This window comes from Stegodyphus dumicola, chromosome 4 (genome assembly GCF_044657685.1).
Source record: "Stegodyphus dumicola isolate Sdum_Otavi_A_Nest chromosome 4, ASM4465768v1".
Lineage (NCBI taxonomy): Eukaryota > Metazoa > Arthropoda > Arachnida > Araneae > Eresidae > Stegodyphus > Stegodyphus dumicola.
In genome coordinates, this window is record NC_140771.1 from 106,851,633 (window position 1) to 106,873,899 (window position 22,267).

The window sequence follows — 22,267 nt, forward strand, 5'->3', positions numbered from 1 at the left end:
AGAAGGTTGCGGTTGTTCAAAAATGCATTCAATTCATAGCCACTGAAAATATAGACTTTTACAAAGACATCATGCAGCAGCCAACAATGGAAATAAAAGGCAAGGAGGAGAATGGCAACAAAGACAAGTTTTTTATTATTATTTCTTTTTGAACTTATTTATTAATATATTTTATCAAATTCAATATTTTCAAGCTTCTTTATATAATATATATATATATATAATAGTTTTTAATACTATTACTTGATTATTTTATTTTTTCAATAGATGGATTGTACCTAATTTTTTAACAATGTTTTCTAAAGCTACATTATCTTACTGTGACATTTGTTTTTAAAAATAGCAACAAATTTTTCATAACAGTAAATTTTTTTCCTATTTTGCACCTGATTTAAGAAGGAAAAAAAATGTCACAAACTGCAAAAAGGGATATGTGAAAATTTTTTTTAATTTTGTGAGGGCAACCATGAATAACAAAATTATTGAAAAAATACTGAATTACATAAATCTCATAATTTTTTGTTGTTGATTTCTGACATTTTTGTGAGGAGAGGATAGTTTTTTGTTACTCCTGTAAAATTTGACTTTTGCCACGTAGTCTTCTTTTACATCTTCTGATTCAAATGTAATTATTGAATATTATTATGTAATGTGGTTGCACACCAAACACTAGATCTTTGCTTATTATTTACATTAGACAGAAGAATGCTAACCCTCTAACAGGACTGGGAATTCAAGAGCAATAGAAATTTTTAGAATTTAAAAGAGCAACAAGCAGCAACAATCAGGAAAAGCAAAATTTTAAAATTTAGAAGAGGAACCAAGTAGCTGAATTTAGGTGCAGTAAAATTATTTGAATTTATGAAAGTGCATTTATGGCCAATATCAATCAACACATTGTTACTGGCTACGACTCTTTAGTTGCAGGTGTTTGAAAGTGACATGCAGAAATGTTGGTCAGTAAAAAAAAATTTCACTTGCTTGCTTATGTACCTACATTCCTAGATTTTGTAAGTGGAGAGAGGCTTTTATTTATTTATTTTATTTTATTTATTTATTTATTGGCCAGTGGTCTGGATATTGAAAGTCTGGATTTTGGTCTTTGCATTGCATAAATAATGTAGAAACACGATAAATCATCTAAACAATGCATAATCAACCCATAAATTTTACTACATTGAGAACGGATAATTAATGATGATTAGTTACTCTTTGTCATAGAAACAGTTTTATTTTTATAGTAAATATAATTCCTTAATTTATTAATGACATAAAATATTTCAGAAAATTTGACATTTTGGATGTTTGAATTAATACATATTTGAAGTTCTTATACAAATAAGGAAATGATATTCTCATAGATTATTATTATTATTGCTACATTCCACGGGTTCGTGGGTTTGGAGTAATTGATAATAACACTTGATGAAGAATCAAAACACAATTTATTTGCCAGTATTACACATGACAGTTCCAAAGACACGTTTACAGTCATCGAAAAACTATGATAAATATGCTGAAACAATCAGCAATACAGTTTTCATGTTATAACAGTGAAGACAGCTTCACAGCAATGCACTACAGTACATCTCCCGACTTAGTCAATTGCTCTCAAGCTATCTCTGAAATCAAGACTACTGCACTCGAGATACTTTCTCCCAGGACAGGCAGGGTTATAAGTTTAACCTACCTTCGAGAGTACTCCCGAGGAAACAGCTAAGAATGTGTACTAGTATCTTCTCCCTCCATCTATGGCAGCAAATGGGAGATTTTGCACCAAATCTGACAACCCTGCTACTTTCTGGCAACTCTAACACTGCTCTGTTGGGAAGCTATCTCACCACAGCTGGCATTTTGCAACATTATTGTTATTATTAATACTAATGTTTATTTATGTTCACAGAAATACAGTCACTTTAAGCTGTTATCTACAGAGATGAGAGGGTTCACAATCTCTAACTTTACACAGATGAAAAATTTTATCGACAACAAATAATTTAAGTAAGCATTAACAGATATAAGCAATGTATAAATAAAGGGTGTCTTAATGCAGGATTTAAATTGTATGCTATTTTTTCTTGTAAGGCTCTGTGAAAAACATAATTATAGTAATCACATTCTGGTCAATAGTCATGATGAGTAAGTCATGACGGTGAAATACAAAATTGTAGGAGCATGTAACTATCATGAAAACATATTACAAATACAGAGATTGTTTAACAGAAACTATGTGACATTACATAGAATGTTTGGACAGAAAAATTCATCTTGTAAAAGGAGTGATTCAAACAATTAAACAAACAGGTTTAGTGATGAGCAATAAAAGTAGCTGTCCTTGTATTGGGCACGCAGCTGAACATATTGCTGCTGTGAGTGTTAAGTGTCACTGAGTGTATGAGAACGTCAATTCACAGCAGATCTCTTAAGTCAGCCATTTCAAAAGGAGTACCATACAGCAAATTATGGCAAGAGATCTACATATGCACCCATACAAGATTCAACAGCTTAAGCTAAAAACATGTAAAGCAACAGGCAATTGTTGATTGGGTTGGAAGTGGGAGGCTAAGAAAATAATCTTTAGTAATGAGGTGTATTTTAATCTGGATGGGTATATAAATAAGCAGAACTGTTGCAGTTGTGACACAGAAAATCCTCATGTTGCTGAAAAAACAGTGATTTATTTCCAATGAGTATTTTTGTGGTGTGCATGCTGGTATGGTGGAATTATTAGGCTGTATTTAAGAAATGCATCCGGACACTCTGTAGTTCTTACTGTCTTACATTATCATAAGACAATAAAAGCATTTTTTGTGGCTTCAATTGTAAGCCAAGTAATTTAGCTTTGATGATGACGAGATCATTTTCTAAGGAAGATGGCACATATGTCAGTCAGTATATGAAACCATTGAGTTGTTACAGCAGAAATTTCATGGGCAGATGATTTCTTACAACAATGATCATAATTGGCTATTAAACCATTCTTACACCATGTGACTTTTATGTCTGCAGATTTGTTAAGTCAATGGCTTACAGCTTATGCATACTAATTCCTGAATTTAAAGAAGAAATCCGATGAGTTACTGCAACAACTGAACCATAAGTCTGCAAAAATGCGACTACAAATTTTGTCAATAGATTGCACAAGTGTCATAAGAAGTGAAGAACATCTGCCAGATATTATTTGTCATATTTAACCAGAGTATTTACTCTTTCAAAGTATGTCCCAAGTTAACCAATTTATGCCTAACTAAATAAAAGTTCATTTTGTAAATTTAAATCCTGTAGCACTTTTTGGGTGTATTTTATACAATTAAATTTTTAAGCTGTTTTACTCATCTCAGTTTTCTTTATTAATTTGTATTCCAAGACTAGAAAAATGTCCATTAATACACTGGTTATCATAAATTAAGGAAAAATCACAAAAATAGTGATAACTCCCTCAAAAATAAGCCAAACCGTGTAAAATTTGAGTATGTTGCCAAGTAAGAGTAGCTGAGTAAAACTCCAATATGCAAATTAGTGGCGCTGCACTCGGAATACGTCATCTGCGAGGAGCATAAAAGTCCATGTTTGAGAAAAAGTCCACATATTTCACTGTGTGATAGTGACATCAGAAATCTGACATAGCCAATTCGTAACAATGATCTCCAGGCATCATTTGCCTGCAGAACTACGACAGAAAGCCATTGGGAGACTAGAGGCACGACAAAGTCAAACAGAAGTGGTCAGATGGCTAAATTTGAGTCCTTCTGTGGTTCATAGACTTTGGAGGCAATTTCAAATCACAGATTCGGCACCTAGGAGGTTCAGGCAAGGACAGCCAACTGCTACGACGAGCGCCGATGACCGATATTTGACATTATGTGCACTTAGGAATAGAACCGCTACTCCGACTCTTCTTAGATCCTCCCTTGCTGCAGCCACCAGAAGGTTGGAGACAACGTCAACTGTGCGTAAAAAGCTTCACAAAGGTGGTCTGTATGCAAGGTGAACAACCATTTGCATGCTGATCAAGTCATGCCATATGAGGGACCGTTTACAGTGGGCACAACAGCATGTTCACTGGATGCCTGAGCAATGGAGGGCTATTCTCTTTACAGATGAGTCCAGGTTTAGTCTAGAATGCGATAGCAGGCATTATTTGATATGGAGAGAACCTGGAACCCGTTATCATCCATCAAACATCTGTGAAAGAGATGCATACAGAAGAGGCAGTGTCTGTGTTTGGGGTGGCATCTCTTTGGGTGGACACACAGACCTACATGTTTTTCCAAGGGGAACTGTGAATGCTCATGTTTATAGAGATGACATCCTTGATGCTTATGTGCGCCCATATGCCGAGGCAATAAGTGATGCTTTCCTGTTACAGGACAACAATGCGAGACCATTCAGGGCTCGCATCGTATATGATTATCTTCAACAGGAAACAATTATGTGCATGGAGTGGTCAGCTCGATCCCCGGACTTGAATCCTATCGAGCAAATTTGGGATGCTTTAGCGAGATGTTTAGCTGCTTTCAATCCGTCTCCTTAGACCCTTGCTGTGCTTGCAACTGCTTTGCAAGAGCAATGGTTCTCGCTTCCTATAGATTTGATAGACCGCATAATTGAAAGCATCACACATCGCTGAATGTGCTGTATTGCTTCTAGAGGCGATTATATTCCATATTGAAGGTACTTTTACTATAGCGAACTGACATCTTCGATTTGTTAATTTTATACATGTGCTAATTTCTATACTACCATAATTGACTAGTAATTTCTTTTTATGTTATTTGATACCTTACTATGTGTTGTATATTGTGGGTAAGTTTCATAAAATTCTACATGTAACTTTTTCAGTAATCATGATTTTTGTGATTTTTTCTTAATTTATGTAAACACCTTTTCTTAAGTTGACTAGTAGTTGATTGCAACTTCAGTAAGAACTCTACTGAGACATTTTTATTAATTTTTTTCAGCACAAATTCTAAATTTTTTAACATTTTACTAATAATAAACTACAGTGTCAATCGTAATATGTTTTATACTTCATATGAAACCAAACCAAAATGTAAAAGCTAAGAACTACTGCAATTTACGTTGGCATTCTAGCCATATATAACTGGGGGAGGGAGAAAGAGGGTATCCTAGCGTGATAAAGAGAGCAAATTGGAAGTTCTACACTGAAAGTCAGTAAAACAGCAGTTAATCTTAAATATTAAGAATTACTCCCATTTTCACAGCGTTCACAAGTTTGCTTTGTCCCAATTATGGATGTGTTACTTTATTGGTGATAATTATTCAACGAACAATTATTGTAATATAAAATTTTTTAATAGATGAAGTGTCATAATATACTAAACATGGAAAGAAGCAAAGGCAGATACTACGCTTTGTAGTGCCCATTGTGCCTGCAATATGGCACAGTTAAAGCTAGTGCACCACTACCTGTGTGGACCATTTTTTGATGTACTGTATTACATCTATTATCTGACAAATAATTTATACTATAATCAATAAATATGAATATCTTTACCTCCTCTCCCCCAGCCTAGCCAAAAGTTCTTAAAAAAATTCTATCAGTTAAGAAATATTAACTGATACCAGGCAGGAAATGAATATATAATGCAGTCTATGTGAAATCCCTAATAAACTTATTCATTAAAAAATTACTGATATGTTTTTAAATGTTTATATTTAGTATGATATTTAATAAGCAGGCAACTGTCTATTTTGTACTTTTATATATCACATATTTTATTTGTAAATTAAATATTTTTGTTATTGATTATATGGTACACAATGCTTGAATACTTACAATTTTTTAGGCACACATGATAAATTGCCCATGCTGCCCAAAGTTGTACCTGATAAGCATTGGAACATGAGAAAAGTGGATAGAAGGGATTAAAAGACCTAAAAACATAAATAAAAATGTAATATTAATAAAACTAAAGGAGAAGTACTTAGCTCATTTCTCATTTAAATCAATCGTAGGAGATGGACTTAGTTTTGTAAGATAGCGGTATCAAAAAAAAAAAAAAAAAAAAGTTTATATCAAAATGCAGCTTAAAATTGAATTTTAAGTAGCATTAAGTACAGTTTAAGAAAAAAGGTTATTTAATGTTAAACAAATGGAAGCTTTTGATAATTAATAAGCAAATTTACAATGCTTCTTTATTAACTGGTAATTCTGGCATTGAATAATTCAAATGTTACAACTGTTTCAAGGGTTTTTCATACATGAATTTCCAAATAGAAACATCCAATGATAAAGAAGAAAACTCTATAACCTTAAAGAATTCTACAGAGACATTATACATTATAAAAAATGTTTTCAATGGAAAATTTAAACATAACTATAAAATTCAAATCATAAGTATTTAAAAAAAATTATGTGTTACAAATAATAAAACATGAACATAAAAAAATTTCTATAACTTTCAAAGATTAAGAATATATTTTCACATATATTATACTTTCTATATGTGAAGCAAAATTTTTTAATTGCGAAACTCAATGGAATTATTATTTATGTTAAAACTTATTTTAAAAAAAGTACCTGTAAGCTACCATTTCCGTTTCTGGCACACTCCAACAAGCAATGGTAGAACCCTAAAATAATAATTCCTAAATTATCAATTATTCTAATCACTGTAAATAAAAATTTCACAGTTAAAGAAAATAATTAACAATTGAGAAAAATATCAGTTCAATATGTAAAACTATTAAATGCTGTTTAACTAATCAAAATATTTAAATGTTCTACAGGTTTAATATAGTGATGATGCAATTATCTTCTCCCAGTTCTTCAACTCTCAGTGTATAATGGAAAATTTATTCAGCCATCTGATGAAAGCTCAAAATTTCGATGTTCACTGTTGGTTTTATTATCTAGTTTTTACCTTAAGGATAGTTTTATAAAACTCCATACACGTTTATTGTTATCTGTGTACAAAATTGTATACACTTTTAAAAAATTACAACATTTAGAAAGGAAAATTCACTGTTACAAATAGCAGCAGCAAAAGAGAAATATAAAATACATTAAATTCTATGATTCTTGGCTTGTGCCTCAGTATAGAACATAGTAGATAATGATATAACATAATGATATAGATATGACCGAATTATGAAGAAATACCATTGAATTTCTAAACAAATTCAAATGAAATATGCTTAATCTGAATGTTGCTTGGACATAAATGCGTGGACTTTTTTAAAATTTAAAATCAGGACTTTTTTTAAATTTAAAATCAAAGTTAAAATTTCCTACTAAGTTTAATATACAGAGTTTAATTCATTATAGTACTTTTCCCCCTCCAACAAACAGGAACTTGTTTGATGAGTATAACTAAGCCTACTGGTTGTTTAACTACTTTATTACCAAGAAAACTATTGAAAGTGCACATTATAGGCTACCCTCATAAATTTTCCAACATTACTTTTATTTTCATTTATTTACTTTAATACACTTACAAGATTTTAAGTATTCCTTTAGAGATCTCACTCACTCCCACACACACAAAAGCTAATCATTAAATGAATAGGATTTTGAACTTAAGACAAATTAATTCTATTATAGCTTAATTTGATGATATCAAAATTAAATGAAAGTATAAAATGGAACTAAAAATAAAATAAAAGACAATATATTTAATAATAAGTTTATTAATAATAATTTAACTTATCATAATAATTAAAAATTATACCTTAAAAGAAAATATTTCATTCATGCAATCACATTTTTTACATAAATAATATGCATATTATAACTAGCATATTAGAATTATTCAAAAATTAAGAATATATATATATAGATGAAATAAGAAATATTAGTTTTAATGTTGCATAAAAGTACGCAATACAAACGATTACTTTACTCACTAGCTCTAAAATCACATCATTCCATGAAATGCAGTTGCAATTCCAGAAATTTTCTCCTTCGCTAGCTAAATGTGCAATAATGCCAGCAGCAAAGTAGCTAACGTCAATATGTTCAGAGTGTAACAGCTCCCTAAAAACAAATTGATAGCAACAATAAATGTCCCAAATCTGCTTATACAAATAAGCATACATTTTCTAATTCCATCTATTTTATTGTGATCATGATTCTGTCAATTCAGATGTTTCTGCTCACTGCAATACTAAGAACAAATACGCTTACAACATATATAATCTGTAAAAATGTACCAATATGGTGCTAGTTTGTTGTTCGCAGCTACCTTCCCCTTTTTAGATGTAAAATATATTTTTCACTGAGCATGATTTTTTTTTATTATTAAGCAATATTCTATCCCTCAAATATTAAAAAAAATAATAATAATAATACTCTGAAAGCTTTAAAATTAAGTTTCCTGGTTCACAAGTTTCAAACAAGAGTTTGATGAGATATCTGGTGCACAAGTTTTGATATGAAGGTTGGTAACACATCCACAGCAATTAAAAGGTCTGGATTATGAATTCCTGCGACAGTATCACAGATTTATCACATTTTTTTGGCTTTAAAAAAAATTCTAAAAGACTACAAGAATTTTCTTCTTATGCATGCCTTTGTAGTGCAACTGGTAGCATGTCAGCTGGCAACTGGAAAGTTCAGAGTTTGAATCTCAGTAAGGGTAACGCTGTTTCCCTATCCCCCAAGTTTCCTACTCCAAAATAATAATGACTCAAGGTATAGTGAGAAATTTTTTTCATAACAAAATTCTCACGGTTTTATTAAAAATATCACTGTGATAACAATAAAGCTTTATTGTTTGCAATTTTAAGAATTTCTTTTTTTTTTTTTTTTTTTTTTTTTTTATATCTTGGGCATATTGTATTATGATGATATGTTTTACTGTTGAACATAATTAGCAAATAGAAAGATACTTTTTTAGACCTGTATGAGTGTTAGAAAAGTCTTGCAGCAGCATTACATATTAAGATAACTGCACTGCACATTTCAGGCAAATGAATTTCATGTACAATAAATAAGCTTACATGTAAAGAAATACATAACTTCATTTTTCATTATGCTCGAGTTTTTTTTTTATTTAAAATTAAAGCTAATTTCAAAATTTACTCATTATTAAAAATTTCATCTTTCTCAAATTAGAATAAATCTATAACAAGACAAATGTATTTTTAAAACACAAATAAAAAATATGGCAGGTAAATTAAATTAATATAAAATTACAGATTCCCAATCAGTTTTTCTTCGATATCTATTTATAGAAATTTACATTAAATATATTCTAATATTTTTCAGCTTCAGGATGTTTCAAACTCCAAGAGATTTACACTTATGAGCAAATGAAGCTGCCTAACCGGGACAGTGTTTAGTGACGCTAACTGCCGTACCGAAGGGTCCGGGTTTGAATCCCGGATAATACATGGATGCTTATAAATGTATAGTGTCTGTGCAGGATGCAGACACTCTAAATATGTGGCAATACGAAAGTCCTCTCGAGAGGTTTGTGGTAGGGAAGAGGGTTGGGAGACCCTTGGGATGGTACTGCCAGGGTGCTCTCCATCAAAATTAGGGGCAGAACTGAGCAAAGCTGGACTGCTACCTGTATGGTACTCAAGGCTCTTGCCACCGACAGGCATTAACTTGCTCTCCTTGCCATGATGTATTTCATGAAATAGTACCACAAAGAAGTAAACAAACAAATAAGTCAAATATTTTATCCGCATTGCATATTATTAAGCATTATAAAATCATTTCTTCAAGTACCAAACATTAATTACTTAGTGTCTGCTCCCATCATTATCATTAGTTAGATAATGTTTTCTGCTTCTTATATAATGAAAATGTTGGCTGAAACATTAGAGAAGTTACATACTAATTGAAACTTTATCTGCTATAATAATTATTCTTGATAAATAATGTGTAGAAATTTCTAAACTAATAACAATGACAGAAATCAACATCATTTTACTAAAATCTAGATAGAAAAAGTCAATATTTATAGATACAAAAAAGTCAATCTCTGCATATGCTGGTTTTCTGATAATACTTAATTTCTTTCTACATCACTTTGCCCCAAAAATAAAAACCATTGCATATTTTGTATAGATATTACATTACCATTTGATTTCTTCATTAAAAACAAGTATATCTTTGTAACAGTTTTCAAGAAAACTAAGTGATTCGTAAATGGTTAACGCAAGAGTATAAGACTGAAATTAAGAATGGTGTTAAGGAAAAGAAATATAAATTATAAATCTTTGTGTTCAAAATACAATGAATTATTGTTTATTCTATCCTCTCAAAAAGTAATAATATAACCAAAACTACCATAAACAAGAGACTCACCTGGCCTTCTTAAAATTAGCTTTAATTAACAAAACACAATTACATACTTGCCAACCTATGACACTCAAAAATCAGGAGATTTTTCACAATGTTAAAAAAGACTTTTTAAATGATAAAAATATAGTTTTTAATAATGAATTAACTTTAAATAGTTACTAATTCTTAACTGCAAGAAACACAAAAATACCTTACACATAAAAAACATTTTTATTACTTGCATCGTTTAAAAAAACAGGGCGGACACTTTAATCAGTTTTCGTACAAATGTTATGAACAGTGGCAGATTTTGCTTTCGCTAAGAAAGAAACTTCATGATTTTGTTCATAGCAATTGCCACATAGGCCTGCTTTTGCTAATAAAAGTTTTTTTAAAGTGTCATCACTAATATTAGATCTAAATTTAGTCCTCGTTTTCGCAACAACACTGAAAATCCTCTCATAGTCTGCATTACTATGGAGAACTGTCAAGATGGCCAACATAATTCTAGACAGTTCACTATATTTTAAAATTCCATCAGCACCTTTCAATTTTCCAAATAAACTCCACTAGGTGTCAATTCTAGTTGATTTTATAACTTCATACAAGTTTTCTAAATGTAGACTGCAATATATCAGTGGCAACATCAATATCATCATCTTTCATGACTAAATGAAGTAACACAGGAAATCTGTTCAAAAAGTACCTTATATCAGAAAAAGATGCATTTCTAGAGCAGAAACATCAGCAACTTTAGCATACAAAATCACTTCATCGTTGACTGGAAATTTATGTAGCATGTAATCACATACTCGACAGAAGTAACTTCTAACATGAAGATAAAACTTATTTTTGTTCTTCTTTTGAAAGTTCTTCCACTACTTTTGTAGTTGCAGCTCCTATTACCAAATTTTTCATCTTTCTTCTGATTTTCTATTTCATCATTAATCACATCATCTATAGAATTACAGGACAAAACACAGACTGATTTTACAAACTTTGATAAAATGTCTTTAAACAGATCATAAATCATTGATTGCAAAACATGAATTAATGGAATTCTGCTTTGTAGAACTGTGTCAAGAACATCGAACGATGGCAAAATTAATTGTAAAAAAAAAGCAAAAAGCTTTGTTAAGGTCTGAAGAAAAAAACATAAATATTTGTTCTTCACAAGATAAACTTACAGTAATGGGAAAATGTTTCGTGTGTTGAGCAATTTTTTTATTTTGAGAGAAATTTGTATCCGCTTTACGCTTATATTTTGCAGTATTATTTTGAGAACTGCCAGTTGAATTGCTGAATGGTGCAGATATTACTTTATTTTTCTCAAACCTATTTTTAATAATGGAAGTAGTAACTACATCTTAGGTATTTTATAACTTTCAATAGAGCCTTTTATCTTAACTCTCGAAGCATTTACTTCTTCTTTAAAAAATGCAAGAAGTGGGTTCCATTGATCAAGGATTCTAGATAAGCATTTTTTTAAAGACAGCCAGTGTGTACACACATTTCAAAATTTTTCTCATTTCAGTATTATGCAGCTGTTGGAATTGTTTCAATTTTTCCTTCTTTTTAGAACTCCTTTCAAGATATAATAATAAATATCAACAATGTGTTCATCCACATTTATTGGTAAAGAAGCTGCTAAATTTAAGAGGTGACAGGTGCACCTCATAATCTGCAAATCTGAATTTTCCTTTCTTAAGATGCCTGCAACACCAGTCTTCAAGCCTACCATTACTGGTGTATTATCGGCACCAAGTGTGAAGCAATTATCCAGAAGGCCTGCATTTTCTTTTAAAGTTTTAATAATTAGCTGTGCTATATTAAAGGCTGTCGAATGTCCTTCTAAAGTGGGGACAAAAAGAAAACTGCACTCAATTTCTGAAGACTCTGGATTAAAAAAAGAAACAATTGGATATAGTTTTGAATCAGTATTATTGCTTCCATCTATAGAGAGGCAGAACAGAGCTGTTTTAATGCAATCAATAACTGAAGATTTATTTTTCAAACCCATTCCTTTAACAATTGTACCTGTATTTCACTATCGGGAAACATTTTTCTAAATAAAGCTGCAGCGTCATCCGATGCATTCAGTGGCAGGTTGTGCTCCAGTAAAAAGGCAGAGAACAGACATTCTGCATTAATAACTTTTTTGTCCTTTGCTTCCGAAGAAAAATTTAATTCTTTGTTTAATCGAAAAATCGCAACAACAGACGGTACACATCGCAAATTTATTACTTTTCCTTGAGGAAATAATGAAAGGAAAGTCAACTGTGTACAATTTGTGAAACGTACACGAGTATTTCACCTTTCTCACAGTTATAACAAAAGATTATAATTTCTAAAACTATTTCCCGAAGGCATGTGTACTCACACAACTCAGGACAAGATGAACAAAGTAACTAAAGAACATCCAATTAGCCAATGAGGCACAAAGCAGCCTTGAGCTTGCTTTGTGCTCATTGGCTAATATATGCCAGATGACATGCACTGGAGCTCGATGCCCATTGGAGAACTGGAGAACGACGTTTCTGAATATATATGCTCTCACTCACAAAACAGAAATTCTCCTCTGATTCACCAGGTTTTGTTTTAGATATAATCTAGAGAAAATTCAATTGCTTTCAGACATCCAAAATCTTTTTTTTTTTTTTTTTTTTTTTTTTTTTGGCTCATATAATGAAGTATTAAGCCAAGTTCCATATAAATCATGAGAAATTTTAAAAATAAGAAAATGTTGGGAGAAATATATGGGGTTGGCGAGAGAGTGGTCGAAATTCGGGAGTCTCCCACCTAAATCGAGAGAATTGGCAACTCTGCAATTAAGATAAAACACTACAATTAAGGGCATTATAATTACACATTTAAGTTACAAAGTAAATCTCGGGGAACAGCATGCTTAGTTCATGGCTCCAGTGCACTGATTGAAGGCTATAGTCTTTTTTTAGCTGGTGTTTCTTCCGCTAGGTGGCACTCGTTGAGGCATGGTGTTACAATAAGTAAATTACTTTTGTAAGAGTAATTCCAGATATATATGCTCTCTGTAAGTACTCTACAAGTATCCTTTAATTATATGTGATTTGACAGACTATCAGCATTCAATATTCACTTTAATTTTTAATTATTCTAGGATCCAGAGAAAAACAGTTTTCTAATGTACGTCATTATGAAGGCAGAGATCTTAGCTTTAACAGACATAAGAGAGGCATACTAACTTGAATTCTGGGGAAAATATCAATTTATACTATTATTAATTTCAGAGAAAAACTACACAGTTTGAGATAATTTAAATAAATATGAATCTTTTCTTAAAGAAGTAAAAATTTCTATTGTATGTAAATATAATAAACACATATATATAATATAACAAAAATTCTACAAGAAGTAAATAATAAATAAATATATAATATAATAAACATAAAATTCTTCAAGATTAAAGTAATGATTCAGGGATTAACTATTAGTTCAAAGAAGGTTGTTAATAATTTGAAATGGTTAAAATCAAAAACTTTTTTTAGGCAGAGGGGTATTGAAACAACAATAAATGCATCACTTATTTATTACTCAGACTTCCACACAAACACAAGATGAAAAAATATTATGATGTATTAAATTATCAATATACTTCTTAATTTTATACATTACATTTAAATTTAAATCAACTAAATAATGTTTTAACTGACTAAAAAATTCAGATTAAATAATTACAAGCCAGAGAATGAAAATATGAAAAAGCTGAAAAACAGTAAAATACTGAACAGATTGACTACCAATATGGAATATAGGCAAGAAGATAAAAAGATATAAATTTTGCTTAAAAATAATGCTTACTTCAGAACTGAAATAAAATCCTCATGCATCAATTGCTCTCTTAAATAGTTTACTTCAGCAATGTTATTCTGAAAAACATTATATATATATATATCCACATATACACAAATATATAATAAACATAAGAAAAATATTTATGACTTAACAACATATATGCTTTAATTCAAAAGTAATACATTTTTTAAATCACTATATAAATAATTTAAACTCACATTTATAATTAATTATACATTTAAAAAAATAAAGTTACAGTAGTGCCTTATAAAACGAATGTCCCGTATAACAAACTCAATATCGCATTATATTGAGTTTGAAAATTTATAAGTAACTACTTATAAATTTCATCACATTGCAAATGCACAGCTAAATTAATTTCATTTCCTACTTTAATGGTACATAAATACAAAAATAATTTGTGCATTACAAACATAATGAATAGAGAAGCAAGTAAATAAACATATTTCTTAATATTATTACTACTGAAGAATTGGAAGTCCTCTTTGAACACAAAAATAAGAAAACCATGAAAGAAATTTCTCCTAGTGAGGACCAGGAGAATATATTTTATGTCAGCTGCAACCACTAAGGAATTTCTTCAGAAATGGAAATTAATTCCACATCATAAACTTAAAGTTGATTTAGAAGTCAGAAAAAGGTCCAGTTTTCAACCAAGCAGTGGTATTTCAGTAAACTGACCAGTGGCGTGCGGTCCATATGTGCACACCCTGACAAAATGAGAGACAATAATTTTCTGCACCTATCTTTATATGGTATATAATAAATATTATTTAGAATATATTCAAATATTATGTTGATTTGCTTGCTTGCATTCCCGCAGTGCGTACGGTACTAGGCGCTGCACCATGTAGCGCGTTCAAAAGCAAACGAACATAGGAAGTTTTGATGTGTTTGCACTGTGCACTAATAGAAAATCACGCTTTATATGTATGGGCTACTGGAGAAGCACAGCATACTGCAGCACTGAGGCAAGTGCAGCTATTTTTCCTGCACTTGGCATTCAGAATCATCTGAAGGTACGGTTTATTAAGCGTTGTATTAGAGTGGGGACTTACGTGCTGAAGCGCTTTTGGTTGTTTAACTGATTAACTGGCCATATGATTTTGCAGATGAATTATGTTTAAATTTATATATTGTGAGATTTTGTTTTTATGGAAATATAAAAGAAGTATTTCATCAATATAAGGGGAAATGTTTCAGTGCGGTAAAGTAATTTCAGTGATGTATTATATTTATAGAAATAATTCGCTGAAAAAAAATTTTGTTTTGTTAGACAAAAAAGAAACAAATTTTAACAGATCAGTTCAAATTTTATCATTTATTGTGTCTTACAGACAGTATACAAGTTATATCTGTCTTAACACCATATCCCTGGTTTTGTTTTTAAAAACTGTCAAGATGTTTTTCGAAGAATATATGATTTTTAAATGTTAAAAACAATTACTAAATATAATTTAATCCACTGATTGAACAAGAAACAGTTCATTCTATTGTGCGAGTGTGCAGGGAAATCCTCTGCATGTGGAATAGGCATTCAGTTTGTCGGCACCAACGAGCATCCTGATGACTCATCCCGATGTCATCAGGATGATGATGAGGCACCGCAGTTGCGGGCGCCGTGTGGTGCTACGTTTGCTGAAAATATAAATTTTTCGTGGAAGCCCAAAGCATTGCTTTTTCACCACTGATATACAACACAGGACATGACTTTTGCTTCAGTGCTAGTAAAATTCTAGTAAGTTTAGCTGTTTTTATAGTTATACCTAGACTACTCGTAGGTAAATATTTTATTTATTGTATTCTTTAAATTTATATTAATAATAAATAACCCTTTTCAGAATGGAGAACTCAGATGTCTCAATAATTAAAGATTTATTGGAAAATCCATTTTCGAGACGAGACACCGGTTGTAGTGAATTGAATAAGTTGTACTGTTGGCCATGTTTACTTTTTGTTGTTATTGAAAGGACAAGAATATTTGGACAAAACAAGGCTACAGTGATTTAAATCATCTCCACGAAGCTGCAAAGAAACATGAAAAAACACAATCTCGCATAAATGCCGTAATACTATTAAAAACATTTGGTACCGCCAGGATAGATTTAATGTTAGATCAACAAAAGGCTTCATCGATTGTTCAACACAATGAAAAAGTAACAAGAAATAGAAATATTCCAATAGATTAATAGATATATTTTGTTACTTAGCAAAACAAGAAGATGCATTTCATAGACACGAGAATATAAATTCCCTTAAATGAGGAAATTATATAAAATTAATAACTTCAATTAGTAAATATGATGACCTTTTAGCAACCCATCTAAGAACTGCAACTGTATTTTCTGGAACCTCTAATAGAATATAAAATGATATTATTGCATCGATAAAAAATATTGTAATTTCAGAAATTAGAAATGAGGTAAAAGAAACGCCATTCGTTGCTATTATGCTGGATGAAACATCTGACATATCTCATAAATCGCAATTATCGGCTGTGCTACGATATGTTAATAACTTGACTTGTGTCGAATGGAGTTCATAATTGTAGTGCATCAGTGGAAAGATTTTTGTTTTTTAAAGATGTTAGTGGTGATCGTTCAGCGGAGGCTTTGTGTAATGTTGTGCAAGAAACGATTTTGAGTTGGGGGGTCTGAGAATAAACTCATTGCTCAAACGTACGATGGGGCGGCAGTCATAGCAGGAGCATTGAATGGGATGCAGAAAAAAGTAAAAGAAGCTATGTTTGTGCACTGTTCCGCACATGTACTTAATATAGTTCTGTTGCAATCTGTATTGTTTATAAATGATTGTAAATTATTTTTTGCAACAATTTCTGGCATAGCCTCATTTTTTTCGGTGTCTACAAAAAGAAATCACGTTTTAAATGAAATTATTAAAAGAAAATTTCCAAAATTAGCTATAACATGTTGGAACTATTCATCTCGTTTGGTAAATACCATAAAAAGCAAAAGGCAAGGCCTATCTGATTTATTTGAAAATATTATTGAGAATCCAGAAGGCTGGGATAACGATACAATTAATATTGCAAAGAGTTATCACATGTTTTTTGAAGAATTTAACGGTAATTTTCTCCTAAATATTTTTGCCAAAAGTGTTTAGTTATACTGATGTACTATTTGATATTTTACATAAAACTAACTTAGATATAGCATATTCTAGTCAAAAAGTAGAGGAAGTAAAAGATGCAATTCAAAATATGCGAACTTCTGTTGCATTTGATGAAGTTTATGAAGAGATTATTTCTGTAGTGGGTTTCCCAAATAAAAATTTTAAAAAAAAAAAAAAAAAGTCGTGTAAATTTACAAAACTCAAGGGTAGACCAAGACCAACATTTTACATATTTATATTATTTATTATAAATTTTATTACAAATTTATATTATTTATTAAATTTTGGAAATGGTGTATTCTCAGCAGATTTAGGGAGTTTCTTCTATCATGAAAACTGACCAGGAAAAAAAAAAAAAAAAAACTGATTCTTTTTTACTTAATTCATATTAACAGTATTATGTTTGTTTATATTATAATACAACTATATACGTATATCTATTTAATTTAAACATCTAGCTCCATTATATGCAATTTTGGGGGAAAATTACTTAATTTGCCTTTTATTGCAAATAAAATACTTATTTTCAAATAAATTGAAATTGTTATTAGTAAATTTATCTCTTTTTAGCAGCTCCACAGATGCATCAATATTAATTTCGTCCAGCTATTTCCACTATTTTCTTTCTCTTTTCTTTTCTTTTCTTTTTCTTTTTTTTTTTTTTTTTTCTTCCAGATTTTTTCCAGAAGAAACTCAACCTTGTTTTACACACACATTGCATGTACACACTTTTGTACAACTGTTTAATTAGTAAATTTTGGTCATTTCCAATACTGAAAATGCTTTTAGTATACTCTAAAATTTTGTAAGATGCTTCACAATTTTGGAATGGGCTAATGGATTAAAATTATTTCAAAAGTAACCTTAAAGAAAAAACACCCGGATTAACAGATAGCATAACAGAAAGCATCATTTGTACATTCCTTATGTGAGGACCACTGTATTTCTATAACACAATATCTGATGAAAACGCCACATGACTTGTGTGACCTATTAAATTATACACAATTTTGCTGCATTTCATTTAAGAGATATATTTCTCATTCTATTAGTTCAGTTCTCACTTTGTGGCAATACAAAAATACATAAAACTCCAAATACAGTTTTTTTTTTTTTTCAATTAAAATATTAAGAGTTTTTATGCAAAAGAAAGTAATTCGGCCAACAACAAGAAGACATTTTTTGGTGCACAAAACTGAAAGTTTACATTTGGTTCCACTTTGCAAAAAGGACACTGAAGTTGGTGCACAAACTGGCTAATTCCCTATCCTGCTAAGAGTTTCAAATGTAAACAAATGATGACCTCATTAGGCTTTTAAACTTTTATTTAAACTTTTAAACTGTTGATAATTCTACGACTGTTGTTTGCAAATTAAATAAAAGGCATAAAAACCTTAAACTGGAACATAAGAACAATCACTAATAAGAATAATCTGATCACTTTTAAACCAAAAAATGCTCAATTTACCAACATATAAAAATACAAAACTGAGCTCAATGAGCTGGGTAATACAGTACGTGTGCATATACAGTATATATATATTTATATAAGTTTAACACAGTCGATTGCAACCAAAATGGAAGGTGCACAACTACAAGTCCCATATACGAAATCTCAATGTTCTAAGGATATTCGATTTAACAGTTACATACATATACAAACAGATGTCATAAAAAATCTCTTCTGACTCTGTTCTGGGAAAAACGAGTCCTTTATTCTGTCTGCAAGTACATGTTAGGAAAAAATATCATTAAAATGGATTCGAAAGCTGTCAAAATGGTTATTTTCTTTGAAATATGATACCCGAAATTTTTCCTGATAACAACACTTCTTTTACTTCTTACAAGGAAGTCAAAAGGATAAGTTTGTACTATCATTCTTTTTACAGGAATAAGACTTAATCAGTGAATCAACATTACACATTTACAGAAATGCCACTGCCAATTTATAATTTTGATGCGATAGAAGATAATAGTGTGGTGATAACAAATTTCATTTGATAAATGCTGGCAAATAAATATAGGTAAATGGCAGCCATTACAGAGAATACAAAATAAAATGAAAAAGTATTTTATTTTACAAAACATTTTCTCAGGTTTAAAAGATGCTGGGTTACATTAAAGATACTAGTGATAATTTTATACGAAAATGGTATTAGACAGATGTAAAGATTTCAAACAACACTAAAGGTATTAGTAATAATTTTATAAAATGGTATTAGACAAATATACACATTTTAAACATACCATAAGACCTAGTACTTTTGTTTCAACAGCACTCTCACCAGGAAATTTCTAAAAAAATTAACAAAAAAAGCAAGTCAAATATATAACCATATTATGACAAGAATTATGAAAACATTTGCGCAAAAATTATCTATGAAATATTTTCACATGTTTCTTTTCAAAATGCATGAACAAATTTTTATATTAGCATTCTTTACTATGCACTAAAAAAAGTTAAATATTTTGTACAATAATTCTTCAGACCAATTAATAAAAATAAAGATGAGAATAAATTACAGGTAATTTTCCATAAAATACATGGTATGGTTTATACCATGTATTTTCAGCACCACATTGGCACATTTTGGCTTACACATTTAGCTTGACTAAACAAACCAAAATCAGATAAATCAGGAAGGGCGATAAGAAAATATTCTCTAATTTATGACTAATTTCCATAATTTTTAGCATCCATCAATTTCAGTATTATGATAATATAACGAGGAAAGGACTGGCAAACATTTTTCTCATACAATTAATGCAGTCAACCTTTTTGTTGTGATTTATTTGAAGCACGCTTTGGTTTGCAAAATTCAATAGATGCTAATTATTGACATCATAAGTAAATGAATTACCAGTAATGAAAGGAATTTTTGTTTCATCAAAACATATTTGTGCCTAGACACCTTTTTCGTCCCAGCAGGAACAAAGGCTGCATAGCCATTTTTGTTTCAGGTCACATTTTAATTTCATAAGATGGTTATTAAAACACACAGTCTTTCTTTGGGAAGATTGTATTCTTCCTTAAAGAAACAAGATAGTCCCATGTTCATCTGCTAGCAAATCCCACAAAATGGTGTTCATTGCAGTGAAAAAAAGATATTGATTAAATGAAAAACCTAGTTGTACAGGCGATGGTCATAATGAAGAAAGCACACAATACTGACTAGATATCTGATGCCAAAGAAACTACCAAAACAAGAAAAAGCATCATGGCTTTAACAGAAAAGTACCAAATTACATAAATATAACAAAAAGATACTGCAAAACTATAACAAACTTACCCTGAGAACATCAAGGAAAAGCTCCATACCACCAGATTCCAAAAAAACACTGCATGTACGTGGAGACTCATCTTGACAAAGAAATATAAGTTGGTAAAAGAAACCAACTACAAATGTTTTACATGACTATAATTTAAGTAGCTTGCAAATTCATTTAATAAATGACTAGTGATATAAGTATCTACTTAAAAAATACAAAGGCATTCACTATTTTCTATGCATTCTCCAAAATAAATAGTATGCAAAAAGTATTAGATAAGAAAATTACAAGACTGAGTTATTGATATACTAAGCAGGCTGTAGCATTTAAAACAAAATAATTATCAAAAAGTAAAACTATTTTCAGCATAATTTTCATGCACAAACTGTTTCTTTGTAAAGATGAACTGATTTCATCAGTACTTTGGTAAACTAGGCAAACTATAATGATATTTTATAAAATTCAGATTCTGCTTACATTTGCTTTCACACATCATACATGTATATATACAGCCAATAACTGAACACAAGGAATGTGTGACACTGTGAAATTCACCCCTAAAATCTGTGCAGCTTAATGACAGTCTGACATGTGACCATTTAAAGAAAGGTTTAATGATTCCTTATAATGCAGCTGTATTCAAATGACAAAAAGAAATTAAATTTACACTGATACACAATCACTAAACTGATTAGTTATAATAGACACTATCAAATAATTTCAACTATTTATAAATAATAATTAACTGGGTTGAACAATCAAATTGTTTTTTTTAACTAGAAAACTCAATATGTTTGAATTATAAAACTGGTTGATAATTTTTATTCATAGATCATATCACAGCTTTTTAGCTTCAAAGCTAACCCAAATATAAAAAGGAAAAAATACCTAAGATAAATATTTGCTAAGTAATACATTTTGTAATGATATTTTAGCAGATAAAAGCAATGAATAATTTGAATACAAAAACTGCATTTATTCAATTTTATAAAATTTCTTTATTAACTTATATTTTAAAGCCAAAACAGTTATCAATCTATAATAAACTTTTATTACATGCATGGCCAAACCGTGGCTCGCAAGTTGCATTTAGCTTTCTGGTCCTTTAGCCTTCAAGCCTCATGCAGCCCTCTGTCCCATTAAATATGATTTGTTTCAATAAACAGTAGTTCTACTTTTGAAACAGAAACAGAAATCCCGCAATGACATGATTCCTCGCTAATCAGTAATTCAGTTTCTTAAATTACATTTAGATGTAATAATGTAGTCAATTTCAAACTATGTACAAATTGCCAGAGTAACAAACAAAACGGTAAATGATTCCTCTTCTGTGAATTACATAGTCATGTTACATGGAGAGCAGACAGTGGAAATTGGACTACACAAATTATAAATAAAAAGATTTTTTAAAAATATAATGCACTCTAATCTTTCTCTTTCAGCTTTATTTTATTTTAGACAATAAACAGTTTTATTACAGTCCTCATATTTCATCTCTTGCTTTTTAACAGTCACGATCCAGCATTTCAGAAGTATTTTTTGTCAGGTTATCCACCAGTGATTTATTTCAGTCAGATCAGCATTTTTTGTCAGGTTATTACTTTTATTTACCCTCAAAAGGCTTGAGTAACTGTTGAATAAGGGGTAAAAATGCTGTCAATGCAGAGGTTTCAAAATTAAAAAAAATATTTAATATCTGGTGGTTTTATATAGAATTTTTGGCAGATGAAGTAAAATTTTCCACTTAGTCAGCAG

General features: G+C 30.4%; 1 protein-coding gene across 2 annotated transcripts in view; it reads right to left on the reverse strand.

Annotated features, from left to right (window-relative positions):
* The window catches only part of LOC118188153 (protein zyg-11 homolog B-like), a 98,587-nt gene that overhangs the window by 22,114 nt on the left and 54,206 nt on the right, over positions 1-22,267 (reverse strand). For both annotated transcript variants that reach the window (XM_085815318.1, XM_085815319.1), the window contains exons 8-13: positions 20,533-20,603; positions 19,490-19,537; positions 14,096-14,163; positions 7,870-7,999; positions 6,545-6,597; positions 5,801-5,898 (exon numbers count right to left, since the gene is read on the reverse strand). In XM_085815318.1, coding sequence (XP_085671444.1) covers positions 5,801-5,898; positions 6,545-6,597; positions 7,870-7,999; positions 14,096-14,163; positions 19,490-19,537; positions 20,533-20,603 — 468 coding nt within the window. The remainder of the gene's footprint in view (positions 1-5,800; positions 5,899-6,544; positions 6,598-7,869; positions 8,000-14,095; positions 14,164-19,489; positions 19,538-20,532; positions 20,604-22,267) is intronic.